The 19,417-nt window shown below is 50.1% G+C and overlaps 1 protein-coding gene across 1 annotated transcript; it reads right to left on the bottom strand.

Annotated features, from left to right (window-relative positions):
* On the bottom strand, positions 1–18,158 carry LOC128400643 (zinc finger protein 721-like). Its single transcript, XM_053362985.1, has 2 exons — positions 16,008–18,158; positions 1–3,470 (listed from the first exon to the last, which is right to left on the bottom strand). The coding sequence occupies exons 1-2, from the start codon at positions 17,885–17,887 to the stop codon at positions 461–463; spliced, it is 4,890 nt and encodes a 1,629-aa protein (XP_053218960.1). The 5' UTR covers positions 17,888–18,158; the 3' UTR covers positions 1–460.
* Between the last annotated feature and the right edge of the window lie 1,259 nt (positions 18,159–19,417).

Below are 19,417 nucleotides of genomic sequence, written 5' to 3'. Positions count from 1 at the left end.
ATGATGGGAGCTGTAGTCCAGCAACATCCGGAGGACCACAAGCTTAGCTACCCTTCAAAGAGACTTGAGCTCATCTGATTCAGAGGGAAAACCAAGGATGAACGAAGGGAAAAATACCTGAAAAGGAAGAGCCACTGTGTATTTTGCTGGTAAAGAACCTCGAGGGTTTCCCCAACTTGCATTGTTTGCTGCAGCACCTCCCGTTTCGATTCTGCGCATCTGCACAGACCCCCCACCCTAATAATAATAATAATAATAATAATGTCCGTAGTATCTTCTCTCCATCGAGGGCATGTCTCCAAACCTGGGCAGACTGAGTTGCCCCAGTTTACCCCTATGTACACCCCACCCTCAGCTTTGACCATCGAACAGGGGGTGGGGAGCGTGACAGAAGACAGAGCATCACAGGTCACACCTGCCTGGTACTGACCAAATTCCACCGAGACAATCCCCCAGGGCTTCAGGGCTGCTCTGCCGTGTGGTTCTGGAGGTGCTGCAGCAATATCGAGCTGTTGCGGGAGATCTTCCCAGGCTCAGAGTGCCCAAAGTATCTGCCCTTCTCCTGCTGCCCATGGCGCTGGCCCAGCACTCCCATGGCACCCGAGGCTTTCCCCAAATCAAGGTGGAAGTAGGGCTCCGTGGTCTGCAAAGGGTCGCCTAAACTCTGCTTCTCGTTCCCACCACGATCCTTTGGCCGCAGCGATGCGCCCCTTTTAGAGACGTGGTTTTCCCTCTGAAAAAGGACAGCCGAGATCTCTGTGAAGCTCTCCCCGAATTCCAGGGGGCTCCCGGGGTCCCTCTCCTTGCCGCGATTGTTTCTCGGTGGTGGCGTCTGCCGCACGGCCCTGGCTTTCTCTACCGTGTGTTCCATCTGGTGCCGGATCAGAGCCAGCCTCTCCGGGAAGCCCTTCCCGCACTCGGGACACTTCAGCAGCCGCCCCTTCGTGTGGCCGGCCTGGTGGCATGACAAGCCACCGGCGTCCGCAAAGCTCTGCTCGCAGTCGTGGCACTTGTAGGGCTTGGTGCTCGGGCGGCGGATGAGGGCAGCCATTTCGGTGGAGACCGGAGGAGGTCTGTCGGCGGAAGAAGCTCTCTTCTGCAGCGGAGCGGCAACCAAGCTGACTTTAAGGGAGCTGTCACCCAGGGGGCCCAGACCAGCCTCTTCTTCGGGTGGGGTTTGTGAGGCAAGAGCTGAGCTGTCCTGGAGGCCCAGCCCACCCAAAGACGCCGCCTCTTCTTCAGGGATGCTCTCAGGTGTGACACCGTCCAGAGTCTGAGCTTTCGGGTGGATTCTCTGGTGCAAAGTAGGCCTCAAGGGGTCACTAAAGGGCTGTTCATCCAGTGGGACACTCTCATGGCGGCTGGACACCACTTTTTCGTTGGAGGGCTGGTCACCAGAGAATATTTTCTGGGCTGTGGTAAAACCTGTGTCAGCAGGCTCCTCCATGGGATCGCTCAGTTGAGTTACAAGATCTGAGTCGGCCTGAGGAGGTTCTCTGGATTCAAGACGTCCGTGCAATTTGTCCCCCAAGCTCTTCTGGTGGAGCAAGAGGCCTTCACGGTCCTCAAAGGCCTGGCCACACTCCAGACACTTCTCGCAGACGTGTTCCCCCCGGTGCCGAGTGAGGGCCAAAAGGCCCTCAAAGCTCTGCTCGCACTGGGGACATTTGTACAAATCCGCTTCCATGTGGGTCATCCGATGGCGTGAGAGGGCTGCGCCATCGGCAAAGGCCTGTCCACACTTGGAGCAGGTGTGAGGCCTCCGCCGGTGGCTCTGCTGGTGGTACTCCAAGGCCGAACTATCCTTGCAGCCTTCCCCACGCTCCAGACAGCCCCACGACGCTTCCCCCTCCTTACGCGGCACGAGAGCCGTCCCAACAGCAAAGCTCTCCCTAGAATCCACACGCACCGGCGTCTTCGGGGATCCTGGGCCAAACAGGAGCTTGGAGTCCTCCTTGCACCTCCCGCTCTCCTCGTGCTCCTCAAGTGCCTGGCTGTCGACAAAGCTCTCTCCGCACGCCCCGCAGATGTGCAGCGAGTGTGCTTCTTGGTGCTGCACCAGGGCCAAGCGGTCCTTGCAGTTCTGCCCGCAGATGCCACATATCCAAGATTCATGGTTCTCCTGATGGCAGGCTAAGGCACCGGAGTCCCCAAAGCTCCTCCCACATTCGGTACAGATGTAAGACGTGTGGCTTTCCTGGTGCTGCGCTAACTTGGCACCATCTTGGAAGCTCTCCCCGCATATGTTGCAGACGAAGGGGATGTGGCCTTTCTGGTGCTGCATGAGTCCGGCTGCATCTTTGCACTCTGGCCCGCACATGGCGCAAGTGGCGCCGCTCTCCGGGTGCGATGCCGGTGCATGGCTTTCCCCACAGGTTTCCCCCAGGCCCTCTGGCTCTCTGGCACCTCCTTTGCCGCTGCATTTCCCGTCCTCCTGTTGCTGGTGGCGCTGCAGCTCCTCCTCCTGGGCAAAGCGCCGCCCACAGCCATGGCAGACGTGGGGCCGCTCCTCCATGTGGATGCGCTGGTGGGTGATGAGGTTGGAGCTCTGGGAGAAGCGCCGCCCGCACTCCTCGCAGTGGTAGGGCCGCTCGCCCGTGTGCGTCCGCCGGTGCTGCGTGAGGTGGGAGCTGCGGACGAAGGCCTTGCCGCAGTCGGGGCAGGCGTAGGGCTTCTCGCCCGTGTGGATGCGCTGGTGGCGGATGAGGGTGGAGCTCATGCCAAAGCACTTGCCGCAGTCGGCGCAGCGGTACGGCTTCTCCCCCCGGTGGATGCGCGAGTGCAGCGTGAGGTTGGAGGCCAGCGAGAAGCTCTGCCCGCACTCCCCGCAGGCGTAGGGGCGGCTCTCGCTGTGGCAGCGCCGGTGCCGCTCCAGCGCCGAGCTGAGCCCAAAGGTCTTGCCGCAGTCAGCGCAGCGGTACGGCTCCACCCCCATGTGCAGGCGCTGGTGCTTGACCAGGGTGGCGCCGTGGCCGAAGCGCTTGCCGCACTCCTGGCACTGGTAAGGCTTCTCGCCCGAGTGCGTCCGCTGGTGCTGGATGAGCTCCGAGCTCTGGATGAAAGTTTTGCCGCAGTCGTTGCAGCGGAAGGGCTTCTCCCCGGCGTGGATCTTGCGGTGCTTGACCAGGTTGGCACTCTGGGTGAAGCCCTTGCCACACTCGTCGCACTTGAAGGGGCGTTCGCCCGTGTGCGTGATCTGGTGTTGGATGAGGTCCGAGGAGCGGTAGAAGCTTTTTGGGCACTCCGGGCAGCGATAGGGCTTTTCCCCCGTGTGGCTGCGCTGGTGTTTGATGAGGTTGGTGCTCTGGGAGAAGGCCTTGCCGCACTCCCGGCACACATAAGGCTTCTCCCCGGTGTGGGTCCGCTGGTGCTGAGCCAGGTTGGAGCTCCAGGAAAAGGCCTTGCCGCAGTCGCCGCAGACGTAGGGCTTCTCGCCCGTGTGCGTCCGCCGGTGCTGCACCAGGTGGGAGCTCTGGGTGAAGGACTTGCCACAGTCGGTGCACGTGTTGGGGCGCTCGCCCGTGTGGATGCGCCGGTGGCGCACCAGCTTCGACCACTGGCTGAACGCTTTCCCGCACTCGCCGCAGGGGTATGGGCGCTCCCCCTTCCCGCGTTGCGGAAGGGCCGCAGTGGGCGAGTCGTCATCCCCGACACGGCGTCCGGACTCCATACATAAAATGCCCTCTTCTTCTTCCTCCTCCTCCTCCACCTCCTTCAAGGGCTCCATCTTCTCAGCATCACCTGGCAAAGAGGCAACGAAGGAAGAAGGAATCAGAAACGGGGAGGTCTCAAATAACCTGGAACGGGCAGAAACTTTAATCTGCCAGAGCTCAGCTGTGCAAAAGTTTGGGACGCCATCCACACAGGATTCCCTTCAACATACAAAGCAGCCTCAAGAGTACAGTCCCATCTAAAGGTAAAAAAGGTAAAGGTAAAAAAGGTAAAAGGTAAAGGACCCCTGGAAGGTTAAGACCAGTCAAAGGTGACTATGGGGTTGAGGTGCTTATCTCGCTTTCAGGCCAAGGGAGCTGGCGTTTGTCCACAGACAGCTTTCCAGGTCATGTGGCCAGCAGGACTAAACCGCTTCTGGCACAATGGGACCCCGTGATGGAAACCAGAGTGCATGGAAATGCCGTTTACTTTCCCGCTGCAGCAGTACCTATTTATCTACTTGCACTTTGACGTGCTTTCGAACTACTAGGTTGGCAGGAGCTGGGACAGAGCAACGGGACCTCACTCTGTCGTAGGGATTTGAACCACCAACCTTCCGATCGGTAAGCCTAAGTGGCTCAGTGGTTTAGACCACAGCACCACCCGCGTCCCTACAAGCCCATCTATCCCATTTCTAGCCACCCTGGAACTGAGCTTGTTCCCCAGTACCGTTCTGTTTTGGGGAGACCCCGTGAACTTGGTTCTGCATCAGCTCAAGTGTTTAACTAATCACCCATTTGGAAGCTAGGAAGGGTATTTTCCTCCCCAGACCAGGCAAGTTATTAAACCAGGAAGCTTTCGTTTTATCTTCTACTTGTTGCATGCTAATTAATACCTCCCACGCAGACTGGCTGCCCCTATGGAGCTTCCTAGACACACACAAACACACCAACCGGCTGGGCTTTTGGATCTCGTCAGTGCTTCATGCACTTGAGTTAATGATGGATATTGCTGTTTAATTCATCGTCATTCGTCGCCATTTAATGCGCTGCCTTTAATTAATATGTCTTTTGGTTGTTAAGCACTTGAAACGTTCTAAATGTTGTTGCTCTTAAATGAACACAGATTCTACAACCCCCCATCATCCCTGACCATTGGCCCTGCTGGCCGGGGCTGATGGCATTTGGAGTCCAAGAAAATCCGGAGGGCTACAGGCTCCCCACCCTTGATCCATAAGTGAGGTTAGAGAGCCTGATGGAAGTGGGAGCTGCAGGAAGTCACAATTTGTTGACTTTTGAGGAAAGGGAAGATTTCACAAGAGTGAAATCCTAGAATTCAAGAAACAACCTGGGAAGAAAAGGGGGGGTGGGAAATCTAAACCTTTGGAAGGAGAGGAGGAAATACGTGTTGCAATGGATATGGATGCGAGAGAGAGGTGGGCCTTGAGCCCTCCAATCCCAGATGAATGGCATGAGAGGGCTGGTGGTGTGGACCTTATATCCCCTCTTTTCAAGACAAGAATTCCGCTTTCATCTTTCCCACCTGCATGGGTGATTCTCAGGGTCTCCCCTTCCTCCAAAGCTCCAGGTTCGTCAGGATCGCTTGCCTCCTTTGTTCCATCCATGTGGGGTGCTGCGGCAAGAGCATTTTCTAGGGGACCTGCAGACCCAAGAGTGAAAAACAACAGGCTAAGTCCATTCGCCTTACCCGAGATGTTGAAAAATCTCCTTTCTATCAGGGTCAACAGTGCTAAGCCATATCAGTCGCTTTCAGGCTGTGTGCTGGGGAATCCTGCGGTTCCTCTACTTAATAGGAGATCAATACCAGTGAAAGGCAGCTCACTGATGCCAATCATCCCCTGATCACAGAGAGCTGCAAGCAAACTAGAGTGTTTGGAACTCGCTCCTGCAGGAAGCATTGATGGCCAACTTGAGATGGCTTTTAAAGAGGATTAGACAAATTCACCGAGAAGGTTATTAAGAGCTGGTAGCCATGATGAGCTATGCCCATAAGCAGGACTTAGTTGCACTCTCCCCATAAGCAGGACATAATTGCGCTCTCCCCATAAGCAGGACGTAATTGCACTCTCCCCATAAGCAGGACGTAATTGCACTCTCCCCATAAGCAGGACGTAATTGCACTCTCCCCATAAGCAGGACATAATTGCAGTCTCCCCATAAGCAGGACATAATTGCACTCTCCCACCTGAAATTCTCTCAAGACTGATCCTGCAGGTAACATGTTGCCAGCATAGCTAGTGGCATGATTTTGACATCTATGGGTATATCTTTAAAAACTAAAAGTGACATGCACTGCCCAAAAAAGACTGGGGAACATTAGCTCCATAGGTGATACCCACTACCCAGCATCCTGTTCTCTGCCAGCCCAGCCCATAGAGAGGGGGCACCATGGACTGAACATTCCTAGGTCCAAGCGATTCCTGGCTCTCCAGTTGCTAACCAAAAAGTGGGAGGGGGGTGGAGAGTGGCAGCCGTGGCAACGGCTCACTCAGGGTGGTTCAAAAATATACAAAACAGCAATGCACACAATATAGCATTCACACCTCCTGTTGGTTCCACTATAGCACAGCAGAATGCAAAAAGTTTGTTTTTATATTTATAAATATATATATATATCCAGATGTAAAGCTAACATGGACAGCTAACCTAACGCTCATGTGATTCTTTGCTCCATCAGTCTAATCCAGGAACAGACATTGCTGTTCTTACTTGGGACAACTTCTTTGAGATTTGTTGCCCCGGTTTCAAGCCCTTATCACAAAGACGCCGACAAGCAAAGGGACCCAGCGCAGCAGAGGGTCTGTTCAAAACAGGGAAGCCACCAAGGACACAAACAGCTCTAGCACCTTAGCAAAGACACGCGTCCAAGGGACAGGTCCTGGTTCTGCCTTTGTCTCCAGAGGCTACTACGGAGCTCAGCCTTGGCAACTGGGAACTGGCAGCAAACGCCCACTTGAGAGAGGGCCAAGTCCAGATACAAAGTCCTCACTCCGTTCCTTAGTGCCTACAAGCACCATGTGCTCTTAATTTACGCTGCCCTCGTGATGGGGACTGGCCACAATTTGCAAAGGGGGGGAAGTGGAGAAAAGAGAAAATAATAATAATCAATTTAACTCTGGGAAGTGGGCAGATTCCAAACGGGTTGCAAGTATGAAGTGCGTACAAACAGACACATTAGCACTGAAGGTGAAGGCGACATCCACACAATACATTTAAAGCACTGCTATACCACTTTAAATAAGGTGGCGCTGTGGGTTAAACCACTGAGCCTAGGACTTGCCAATCAGAAGGTTGGCGGTTCGAATCCCCGCGACGGGATGAACTCCCGTTGCACGGTCCCTGCTCCTGCCAACCTATCAGTTTGAAAGCACAATAAAGTGCAAGTAGATAAATAGGTACCGCTCTGGCGGGAAGGTAAACAGCGTTTCCATGCGCTGCTCTGGTTCGCCAGAAGCGGCTTAGTCATGCTGGCCACATGACCCAGAAGCTGTACGCCGGCCAGTAAAGCGAGATGAGCGCTGCAACCCCAGGGACCCCTATTCTCCCTCCCAGAGATGCAATTCTTTTTGAGTCAGACTCTTAGTTCATTAGCACGAGTAGGGTGCATGGTTTATTCTGGCCCAGGCAGTTCTGCAGGGTCTTGCCCAGCCCTGCTAGATTCCCCATCCCCACACACAAGATCTCTTGCAACTGGCAATGCCAGCCATTGAGCCTGGGACCACGCCTGCATGCAAAACGTTCGCTTTGCCACTCAGCAATGGGCAGCTGGCTGAGCCAGAGATTGGCTGCATCTTAACCGCTCGTCCTGGCAGATCTTGCTCCTTACTCAGGAATAAGTCCCATTGGACATGGTGGCACTTCCTTCTGTGTAAACAAAGTTTAGGATTGTGCTGCACAGGTTTATTTCAGCTAAAGAGTTGTGCGATGGGCTTCGCAAATGTTCAAAGAGCTCCCTTTCTTTTTTTTTTAATTAAAAAAACCAAGGAGCCTGTGGCCCTCTGGACATTGCTGAACTAATTCTGGCTGACCACCTGGGCTATCCCTGTATGTACTCTGAAATGCATTGGTCACTGAGTTTTACTGCTGATCTTATGTTAATGCAAAACTTGTTAATTAAAATCACTATCCACACAAACCTGCCCAAGTTCTGAGATCTTCAGGGGAGACCCATCTCTTGGTTCTGTCACACTCACAGACAGCAGGGCCGCCTTGGTGGCTGCTTCCAGACTTTGGAACTCCCTTCCTAGAGAAGTTAGACTGGCTTCCTCCTTGTCCTTCAGGCAGCAGGTGAAGACTTTCTTGCTCCAACAAGTGTTTGGGAACCGACTGCTTTTAATAAGGGGGCCGGTGCCGTGCTGTTTTTGTTGCAACTGTCTGTATACTTTTAAAATATCTTAGAGAGAAAGAGAGTTTTAATTATACTAATGTTTAATTGTTTTTCCCATATATTTTTAGCTGTTCTTATTTTATCTGTAGCCCACGCAGAGTCCCTGCCAGGGGAAATGGCAGGGTATAAATAAATATAACTATCATTATTATTATTATTATTTGGGGAAAGCAACAGAAGAATTGTACAAGGAGGATCAGTGGACTATACAGAGTTAGGGGGTTAATAGATGATGATTCACAGCTAAGGAGCAGAAAAGGTTGCGTCCCTTCTTTTGGCATGAGACACCCACCCACATACGCAGGTGTTAGCACAGCACACTGTGGTTCTCTGTCCACAACTGCTTCAGAAGACACACACACACACACACACACACACACACACACACACAAAACAAACGCTCCTCACCCGCTGTTATTTCACAAAGCTTAATGCAGAATAAATGGCACTTCCCCTTGTTCTCATGCTTAGGATCAACAACGCAGATCAGGAACGCTTCTTCATCTGCTTAAATGTGCGTTGCCGAGCAAATACGAAAATCTCTCTCTCAGGTTGCAATCCTATGCACGCGTACTTTGGAGTAAATCGCGCTGGAACCCAAGGGCTCGGATCGCGTCGCTAACTCCCCTCCCCAGGCTACGACAAGGAGAGCGAAGTGATCTGAAGTACAACGCTGCCGATCTCCCGGTGCCAGCACACTAAATAATGACTTATGTTTTGATCCTTTGCAAAACAAAACCATAACAAAATCCCTGCATTTGGCCTGTCCACACAACCGCCAACGCCAAAGCCCGTCTCTTTTGTTTGCAAAATAAAAAATTTAAAAATAGAAATGCACCCATTTCCCAGCTCTTGCAAGACACCCTAAAACTCACCATCGCAGCTGCCGCTGCCTCAGACGTCTGCAGCTCTGGGGAGATCTTGCCCCCCACGGGGACCCCCCCTCCCCATAAGGCCAGGGGAGCCCCCCGCCCCGAGCTCCCTGTGCACTGCAGTAACCCTGTCTCCGCTCACCAGCCACCAGGGCTCAGGGTGACTGGGAGGGAGCGAGTCAGAGGAAGTTCCCTCCTCTGCACGGTCCCCCTCTTCCGCCGCTTGCAGGCAGGGAATGGAAGGGAGAAAGAGAAGGCATTCTCTATGGTGGTTAACCATTTCCATTTAAAGAGGCAGGTGGCCGGGGCCGGGGCCGAGGCTCCTGGCTTGCTTTCTGGGACGGAGCAGGCTCAGGGAGGAATCTCTTGGCTGCAGCTCCGGGAAGGCGCCTTGCGCCCTCGTGGGCGCATTCGATTTCCAAGGAGCGCAGTGGATTTGGGGAACTAGGATTCCCAGATCAGCTCGGCGCTCCTCTGCAAAGCGGTCCAGAGCGATAAGCGCCGGGAGCCAAGATGCCCCAACCCCCTTCCTCTTTTTTGTATATAAATTTTAATAAGCTTTCTTATTTACAATTCAATATATTCATTTTCCTTAAGACATCAACGACTTCCCTTCTCTTTCCGTGGTTCATTTTACATATCATAAATCCTTGCGTATTTTACAAAAACTGTACCATTCAATATTCCATTACTGCATCCATCAAAACTGATTTACACTGCTGAATTTATCTTAATGCTGCCAGCGTTTTCACCTATACACAATTATTTCCCATATATTCAATAAACGTTATCCAATCTTTGAACGTATGTTCTTCTGGTTCTCTTATTCTATGTGTTGTCTGTGAGTTGTGCATATTTCTCTCTTCTTTTTACAGATGCAAAGGACTCGTTTATAAAGCTTTAATACCTCCTCGGGCGAGATACTTAATTTGTGGTCCTTCTTTCCCAGCTGCCTGGAGAAAGCTGCTCCTGTTGGATTTCTGGCTGCCGTGGGGAATTTGGGAGGTGGTAGCCGTATTGTGGGAAAGGGCAAAAGGTTGAAACTGCCCACCACCAAAGAGAGAGAGAAAAACAGAGAGAGAGACTCCTAAGGGTGTGGAAGCAGTTTGTGGTTCTTCTTGGAATTAGCACGGTGTTTCCCCAGGCTAATGAAGAAATTATTTTTTAATCAAGCAATCAGACCAACACAAGCGCTCCTTGAGTGCGTTTAAATTGTTTAATTAGCCGGTAGGCAGCCTTGCTTGCTCACTGTAGTCAGGCAGGTTGATTTAAGGAAAGCGATGACAGCCAGGATTTCCCAGACTAAAAGACAAAATCTACAGATTTCCTTTGAACATCCCTTTGCCCTGTTCCATGTGTAAAATGAAGACGTCACGTGTGCAAAGCAGGGTCCTTATTGCAGTTGTCCCCAAGATTTGAGAAGCTTTTAACGTCTGGTGTTTCATTGTGTTTTTATATTCTGTTGGAAGCCTGCCCAGAGTGGCTGGGGCAACCCAGATGGGTGGGGTGTAAGTAATAAATTTCTTAAAATGATTCTGATTAACCTCCTGGAGTTGGGTGATGATATTGCCACTAATCTGCTATTGTTGGTCCTGTGTGTTCTAATCATATTTTAATTTGACCGTTTTATTCTTGTTACATCTGTTTAGTTTATCGTGATGGTTATGGCTACTGCTATTAATTATAATTTTAATTTCTTACCCATCCTTCGTCCTCAGGTCCCTCAGGGGGTTAAAACACAACATTAACAGCAACGTAAAGACTTATTATTAAAAAAATACAACCACATAACATAGGGTGGGACCTGAAAATATACACCTCACGTATCAAAGGCCAGGGTAAAGAGATGTATCTTCAGTATTCGCCCCGAACTGTATAAAGAAGTTGCCAGATGGCTGCACCTCTATGGGGAGGGAGTTCCACAACTTAGAGGCTACCACAGAGAAGGCCCTCTCCAGGCCCACCAGCCAGAGCTTCTGAGGGTGGCAGAACCACCAAGAAGGTGGGCTTTTAGGTATATGGGGACAGTCCAGGATTCACAGAAGCCGTCCCAGTTTCTGATTTGATCCTGGAGTGTCCAGCTTTTCCTTAGGATATCCCTTCATCAGACTTCATCAGTCCCTTCATCAGTATTGCTTTTGTAGCTGCATCCTAGCTGAAGGGTGTGCATGCATACATCTTGGCCGATTATTAAAATCTAATTGCATATAATTAAGAACGAAGCATGTAAAGGCATATCAGCCCCTGCGAAGAAAATCGTTTTTGCATGTTCATATAAGGGTAGCCAACTTGGTGCCCTCCAGATGTTGAACTCCAACTCCCATCAGCCACAAGCTGCGTGGCTAATGGTCAGGAATGATGGGAGCTGTAGTCCACAAAATCTGGAGGGCTACCCATTACGAATTCATGGAAATACCTGTCTGAGAGAGGGCGGATAACTCCAGAGAAACCTTGCACTGTATATAACAGTAGAGAACAGACCCAAAGTTTATGGAATAGGAGAGCCCCAAGACTCAAACCGTGCAGAGACTACAATCCTGAAGTTCAGTAAAAAAGAGATGTACACCCAGGTGTGCCCACAAGTCTTTATTACAAGCAAGTGAAAGAGGCACAAACCGGTGAATGAGATAACTCAGTTATGCTACATTCTTAATCGAGGGATGTCTCTCATCCCTGGGGAACAGGAAGCAGACGTCCATTCTGTTCCTTCTCAGGGTTTTCGCATCAACATCTTGAAAACAGCTTGATTGCTCAAGAATCTGTGAAGGCGTGTTTCAGCCGCTCTAGCTCTCCTGCTGTTCACAAGAGAGGTGTTTTCCTCTAGAAAGGGCTGTCCACCTACCTTACCCAGAATACTGAAAAGCTAATTTCTATCTCTCTGAGAGAAAGTGAGGCATTGACGGGCTCACAGCGCTGCCCTCTCTAACCCCGTTGGCTCTTGGTTCCCTGTTCTGGAACCAGTGACAAAACACAGGAGAATCAGGCTAACTCTGCAGTTCCCAACATGGTGCCTGTGGGCACCACAACACTCTCAAACAACACCCTTGCTGCTCCCAGCTCCCTGCCGCTCCCAGTTCTTAATGATTTTATTTTTTCTTGGGATTTGGTTTGTTGGAAGTTGTTGGGTCTTTGCAGACCATCACCTGCTTTTGTGTTTTATTTGTTTACAGGTGTGTGCAGGTGTTCTACCTTTTGTCTGGAGGGGGCGTCACTATGAGGATTGCCGACTTTTCTTCTGTGAAATGGGCATTTTGTGGAACCCGAAACAGTTTCTTAGATTTCCAAACATGCCCCCCCCTCTAACTAGTAGGATTCACTGCCTTTCTCAGACTTGGGGAAGGAATCAAGAATGCCAGCCTTTCTCTTAAGAGCCTATTCTCTCAGAGGTTCCCTTTCCTCCTGGTGTATGTCCTCTGGACAAAGCTGGAAGCAAAGAACAATGCTTCCTCACAACTGTTTGTCCTCGCCTCAAGGGCAGAGTGAAGGATAAAGGCCCCTCTTCTCAACCAGAAACAATTATGTTTAACTCTTTGGCAAGAGGAGGTGGTCACAGGGGTAGTTTTAACAGGTGCAGGGCATGTGGAAGATTTGCTTGCCAGAACGCAACTATTTGGCAGAGAATAAAATAACTAAAGAGAAAAATTCAGAGACTAGTGCTTGGGATTTTTCCCTCTTAAAAGTGAAGGGTGAAAGAATGTTTAGAAGGCAGCAATTAAATGTAATTACCTTTGGAAAGCTGAAGATCAGTAGTTGAAACTCTTCCAAGCACCAATTACAACTAAAAAAACAACATATCATTTATGCCAGCATTTCAAACAAAAGAAATCACTGGAGTGATTACCAATATGTCCTTAAAATAGATGTACTGAGTCCACAGTACATATTGGCCCAAATCCAGTTACTAGGCTTCCCCACAAATCTGGGAGTATAGGATACTGAACTCAATGGGATTTACTTCTGAATGACATTTAGAGGATTGCAGTGGAAATTCTACTAAAAGCAATGCTATGGATTAAGGGTGGCGTAGCTCATGTGTCCCATTGAATGTGCAGGCCAATCCTATTCATGTCTACTCAGACCGCATTCACACAACAGATTTCAAGCACTGTAATACTGCTTTAAACAGTTGTGGGTTCACCCAAAGAATTCTGGGAGCTGCTGTTTGTTACAGGTGCCCAAAGTTGTTACAGGTGCCCTATTCCCTCCACAGAGCTACAATTTCCAGAGATCCCTTGAAGAGGGTTTGATTGCTAAAGGAGGGGAACGGGAGGCAACCCAGCAGCTTTCAGGACGCTTAACGAACTACAGCTCCCAGCATTCTTTGGGGTAAGCCATGGCTGCTTAAAGTGGCATCAGAGCATTTTAAGTGTGTGGTTTGAATGTGAGGTAAGCTCCATTCAGTTCCAGAGAGACATGCAGCTGAATAGCGTACATATTTATTCAGAAGAGAACACGGCTAAGATCAACCATGCAGCCTGATATGGCAGTGATTCACAATTAGCTAAGTACCACAGACCCCCTGTTTTTCAAAAGGAAAGCCACGGACCTCCTACTTTTGAAAATTTTGATATTTCCATGGTAGTTTTTGTTGTGTGAATGGTACCACGGGCCCCTTGGGTGGGTTTCGTGGACCCCCTGGGGTCTGCAGCCCACTAACAGGGAGCCACTGCTATACAGAAATTAGCTGCACCAAGCCCAAATGAAATCAATAAGCCCACCAAAATCTCCCCAGGATCAAGCTGTCTTTAACAACTAAATTTAATTTGACAGGAACCGTTGGGTTGTATCCAATTATTAGTTATTCCCAGAGTAGACCCAAATATTCTGCTCTGGTCAGACCTCACCTGGAGTACTGTGTCCAGTTCTGGGCACCACAGTTCAAGAAGGACACTGACAAACTGGAACGTGTCCAGAGGAGGGCAACCAAAATGGTCAAAGGCCTGGAAACGATGCCTTATGAGGAACGGCTAAGGGAGCTGGGCATGTTTAGCCTGGAGAAGAGGAGGTTAAGGGGTGATATGATAGCCATGTTCAAATATATAAAAGGATGTCACATAGAGGAATGAGAAAGGTTGTTTTCTGCTGCTCCAGAGAAGCGGACAAGGAGCAATGGATCCAAACTACAAGAAAGAAGATTCCACTTAAACATTAGGAAGAACTTCCTGACAGTAAGAGCTGTTTGACAGTGGAATTTGCTGCCAAGGAGTGTGGTGGAGTCTCCTTCTTTGGAGGTCTTTAAGCAGAGGCTTGACAACCATATGTCAGGAGTACTCTGGTGGTGTTTCCTGCTTGGCAGGGGGTTGGACTCGATGGCCCTTGTGGTCTCTTCCAACTCTATGATTCTATGATTCTATGAAATTAATGGGCATGATTAGGTCCATTAATTTCAGTGGGTTTATTCTGGGTTCTACGTTGGTAGAACTCAACGTAGGGAAAAATTAATCAACAATACTAGAACTATTTAAAATGTACTCTTGCTTCTCTCCTAACTGTATAAAATAGTATTATATGTGTGTCAACCAAATTAGACACAATGTATTAATCATTCTAAAGAGGTACACACAGGTCCCACTATCCGAATACAATGCATTCTCAGGAAATCATTCGTTAGGTGAATATTTGCATAACGAGTCAACAATTTCCATTGATTCCAATGGGGAAATTTCTAATGTGCTCCCAACCACGGAACTTAAGACTTCAAAATTACAAAAGAACAAAAAAACAGGAAAACCCTCTGAAATCCTACAAAAGGCAAATATTTGTCTGATTTCTCCCCCTTTTTTTCTCCCCTGCCACTATGGTTTCTAGCAAAACAACCACGGACCAGCAAAACACAAAAAAAGTAAGACTCGTTTAAGGCAACTTTGTTCTACACACAGGTCTGGTGTTTGGCTATGTGAATCTGCAGTGTGTATGACGAGTTTGGGTACAAATTCCTCATTTTTGGATAAGTGAATTTTCAAATGAGTATTTGGATAGCGGGACCTATGTATTTTTACATTTACATTTTACATTTAGCTCTGAATGCCACGAACTACTGCAGCAGTTTTCCATTTTCCTCAGCGATTTCCCCCTAAGTTGATTAAAAATAAATAAATCAGAGGTTTTATATCTTGGAACAGGAATTAAATCCTACTTATAGATGAAGTGCTCTAGAAGTGCCATGAAGAAATCAGTGACAGTAAAATTGACAGCATTATTGGAGGGAAGAGTGCCTCCAAAGAGGAACATTTCCTCTTCTGCCTCTTGTACGCACATGTTAATATTAGGGAGCATTTCTGAAGAAAAAAGATTTTCCCTGAGGACAAACATACAAGAGGTTATGAGGAGAATATTTTTGTCTTCAACTTTCCACCCATTTAATTTTTGTCTTCAACTTTCGACCCGTTTAAAATGTCCCTCACACAGGATTTTCCTTTTCCTCTACTACATGGGTAGGCAAACTAAGGCCAGGGGGCTGGATCCGGCCCAATCGCCTTCTAAATCCGGCCCGCAGACGGTCCGGGAAACAGCATGTTTTTACATGAGTAGAATGTGTCCTTTTATTTAAAATGCATCTGTGGGTTATTTGTGGGGCATAGGAATTCGTTCTTCTTCTTTTTTCAAAATATAGTCCGGCCCCTCACAAGGTCTAAGGGACAGTGGACTGGCCCCCTGCTGAAAAAGTTTGCTCTACTACATGGGCCTGCTTTCTGCTGACCCTAATTTCCGTATTCACACCTTCTGTGATTCAAAATGGCCACCCCACTTAAGAAACAGCTGCCCCACTCCCTCTGCCACACCATTCTCCAAAGCAGCATTATGATGCTACAGGATTCGCTCCCCACCTAAGTACCATTTTTGCCTGCCACCATTTCCTCAGAATTCCCTCTGCCCTATAAGCCTCTGCTATTCCCCTCAGCCTCGTGCCAAATTAGTCACTCTCCATGTTCCGCTGTGGAAGAACCATTCGCCGTTCAAGTCTCATCCCCTGCTGAAGGTACCAGCTTGTTCTTCATTGCTAATGTGGCTGCTTCTCCTGCAAGAGCAGCAGCGGAGGCCCCTCCCCTGAAATGCGCCTTTTGGTGCCGCGTGTACTGCAGGAGGTATCGGAAGCGCTTCCCGCATTCCTGGCACGCGTACGGCAATTCCCCGGTGTGGATACGCTGGTGCTGCACGAGAGCCGAGCTCTGGCAGAAAGCCTTCTCGCAGTGTGGGCATTGGTACGGCCTCTCGCCGGTGTGGATGCGCCGGTGTTGCGACAGCGCCGAGCTGTGCCCAAAACGGCGCCCGCAATCCTTGCAAGCATACGGCCTCTCGCCGGTGTGGACCCGCTGGTGCTCCAGCAGCTTGGAACTCTGGGAGAAGCAGTGCCCACAGTCCTCGCATCGGTACGGCCTCTCGCCGGTGTGGACCCTCTGGTGTTGCGCCAAGTGCGAGCTCTGCCCGAAGCTCTTCCCGCAGTCGCTGCAGATGTAGAGGGTTTGGGGGCGGAGCTGCGGGGCTGCCCCGTTTTGGTGGGTCTTTTGATGTAGCGCCAAATGCGCCCTCTGGCTAAAGGCGCGTCCGCAATCCGGGCAATGGAAGGGGCGATCGCCCGTGTGGACTCTGCGGTGTTGCAAAAAGTGTGAACTGATGCCGAAGGTCTTCCCGCAGTCCTGGCACTCGAAGGGCTTTTCTCCGGTGTGGACACGCTGGTGGCGCAGCAGGGTGGAGCTGAGGCCAAAGGACTTGCCGCAGTCCATGCACTCGTAAGGTTTCTCCCCGGTGTGGGTGACGTGGTGCTGGATCAGAGTGGAGCTGAGCGAAAAGGACTTGCCGCATTCCTTGCACCGGAAAGGGCGCTCACCGGTGTGGGTCCGCTGGTGCTGGGTGAGGGAGGAGCTCTCGGAAAACGTCTTGCCGCAGGCACGGCAGGCGAAGGGGCGCTCCCCGGTGTGCACCCGCCGGTGGTTCAGCAAGTTGGAGTTGCGGTTGAAGCACTTGCCGCAATCGGGGCATTTGTACGGTTTCTCTCCCGTGTGGATGATCTGGTGCTGGATGAGGGTGGAGCTGAGAGAAAAGGACTTTCCACAGGTGCCGCAGTTGTAGGGTCTCTCCCCTGTGTGGACCCGCTGGTGCTGAATGAGGTTGGAGCTTCGGCCGAAGCACCTGCCGCAATCGGGGCATTTGTACGGCTTCTCGCCCGTGTGCGTCCGCTGGTGCTGGAGGAAGGTCGAGCCCCGGGTGAAGCATTTGCCGCAGGCGCCGCACTTGTAGGGCTTCTCTCCACTGTGGATGCGGCGGTGCTGGCCCAAGATGGAGCTGGTGCCAAAGCATTTCCCACATTCGGGGCACCTGTATGGTTTGTCAGGTACAGAAGGGGAAACGGGCAAGGTGGCCGCGAGGGACGATTCGCGGTTGACGTCCCGATGACCGGTGCTAATGTCGAAGTCTCGGTCACCATCGCTGACATCCAAGCAGAGAACATGGTCCTCTCCATCGTCCGCATCAGAATCAAAGTCCTCAATGGAATCTACATCTGCTTCTCCCTCCACCTCTGGACAGACACTTCGGGTTCCTTCCACATCTGTGTGGAAAGCTTGATTAGGGCTTCCACCCCTGTCTTGGTTAATGTCACCGTTCACGTCGGAAGACAAATCTTGGGCACCCTCCTCATCTAGATAGACATGCAAATCATTCGCCCCATCTAAATCCCCATCGGCTTGTGGAGGATCATTCCAGTTGCTGCCACAAGTTTGCTTACATTCTGTGTTTGAGTGCAACTTGATTATTTTCTTGATCTCGTCAATGTCCAACTCTGGGTGGGATCTCTGTTCTCCTTCAGCATCCAAGCCATCACAACATCTGCTACGGACGTCTTGTTTGGGTACATTTTGTAACCCAGCTTGGTATCTGGTATCCCCACCACCTTCCAAACCATCAATAAGCTGTTTGCTTTCAACACAGCATCTGCCCTCATAGCATCTCCCGTACATATTGACTGAAACGCCCACGTTGCTGGGAATGGTGTGAAGTCACAACTCTAGGATGACGTTCCTCATCACATTGATGCTCCTCAGTGAAAGACAGGCACAAGGTACCACTGAAGATGTCCTGGAATCTGGAATTGGGGTGGCCATTTTCTTCTTTCATTAAAGGAGCAGCATATCCCTCACACATGGTCTGCAGGCAATGAGAATGAAAGGAATCAAAAAACTAAGCTCACATTCTTGCCTTGGTAAATGAGCAGGGTTAGTGTGCAAATTCTGCACCAAGCAGCTCAATTCCTGCACCAAGGTGACCCAGAGGAAAACTTGCTCTGTCAGACAAAGATATATATCAGGGATGGGGGAACCTGTGACCTTCCAGGTGTTGCTGGACCACAACTGACATCAGCCCTAGACTCCAGAGAGCCACCACAGGTTCCCCACCTCTGAAATATTAAAGATGCATTTAATAGACCTTTGAAGTTGGTCACAGATCTGGCTCAGAAGCACAGTTTATGGTCTTTCCTCTGTGGGTCCAAATCTGGGGCAGGGCTTTCTTGGTGGTGGCTCCAGTTGTCTAGAGCTCGCTTCCTATGGCGTGGGGGAGGGGACCCAAACATCCCATCACTGCAGAATGAAAAAAGGAGGCAGAAATGTGGTATAAATAGAAATAAATTACTTCAATCACTCACATTGCTTTAAAAAAGAGGTTGGGACAGTTCAGTTGGTAGAGCATGGGACTGTGAATCTCAGGGTTGTGGGTTTGAGCTCCATGTTTGGCAAAAAGATTCTGGCATTGCAGGGGGTTGGACTAGATGACCCTCAGGGTTCCTTCCAACTCTATAATTCTATGATTTTAAGCATTTCTTATAAAGCTGATTTCTTATTTTAGTACTTCTTTGTTTGAAATACATCTTCAAATGATGTCTAAGAACTGCGTATACTACATATAAGCGTCCCCTGGCTCTCAAATGTTTCTAGAGTTGCTCTGCTGCTGAATTTGTTGAATCTCCTGACCTGGAAATGGATGGTGAAGGAATCAGAGCAGTTCCCCATAGGCCAGGACTCCCTCACTAGGCTGCTGACATCTCTGGCTGCAGTGGCAGATTGCAGGAGGTGCCAGGGAAGCAGAAGTGTTATCAACCTCACCCGGTCCTTGGATGCTGTAACTGCAAAAGTTACAATTCACCAAAAACAGCTTCTCTTGCTTCTCCCAGATTGCAATGTCCTCCTTGCCTAATCTCACTGCATCCGTCACTCACAGCTATACAGGGCAATGGATCCACATGGCATATTCCTACCATATATAGAAAGGCAATCTCACAGTGAACTTTGGTTCTCTGTGCAGATGGAAAACAAGGTTAATGGAAAAGAGATCGTTCTCCTCCAGGCACACAGAATCTTCACACCTCAGAAGGACATGGTAATCACACACAGTCACTACAGATGCTCAACCTCTGTATCCTACAATTGCTAGCGTGAATTTGGAATTATTTGGAGAATTCGTGCCATTCAGATTGGCCGAGGTGGGGGGGGGCA

This window comes from Podarcis raffonei, chromosome 13 (assembly GCF_027172205.1).
Source record: "Podarcis raffonei isolate rPodRaf1 chromosome 13, rPodRaf1.pri, whole genome shotgun sequence".
NCBI classification, from domain to species: domain Eukaryota; kingdom Metazoa; phylum Chordata; class Lepidosauria; order Squamata; family Lacertidae; genus Podarcis; species Podarcis raffonei.
The sequence above is the reverse complement of the archived record's forward strand: the minus strand, read 5'-3'. Positions and strand labels throughout refer to the sequence as shown.

What these genes read in the sequence shown, in the direction of transcription:
- LOC128400643 (XM_053362985.1), bottom strand. Translation starts at nt 17,887, where the DNA reads ATGTACGGGAGATGCTATGAGGGCAGATGCTGTGTTGAAAGCAAACAG. An exon ending in CGCTTCCGATACCTCCTGCA is followed by an intron (nt 3,471 to 16,007) that starts GTACACGCGGCA and finishes CTTCACCCAGAG; the next exon opens with CTCCCACCTGGTGCAGCACC.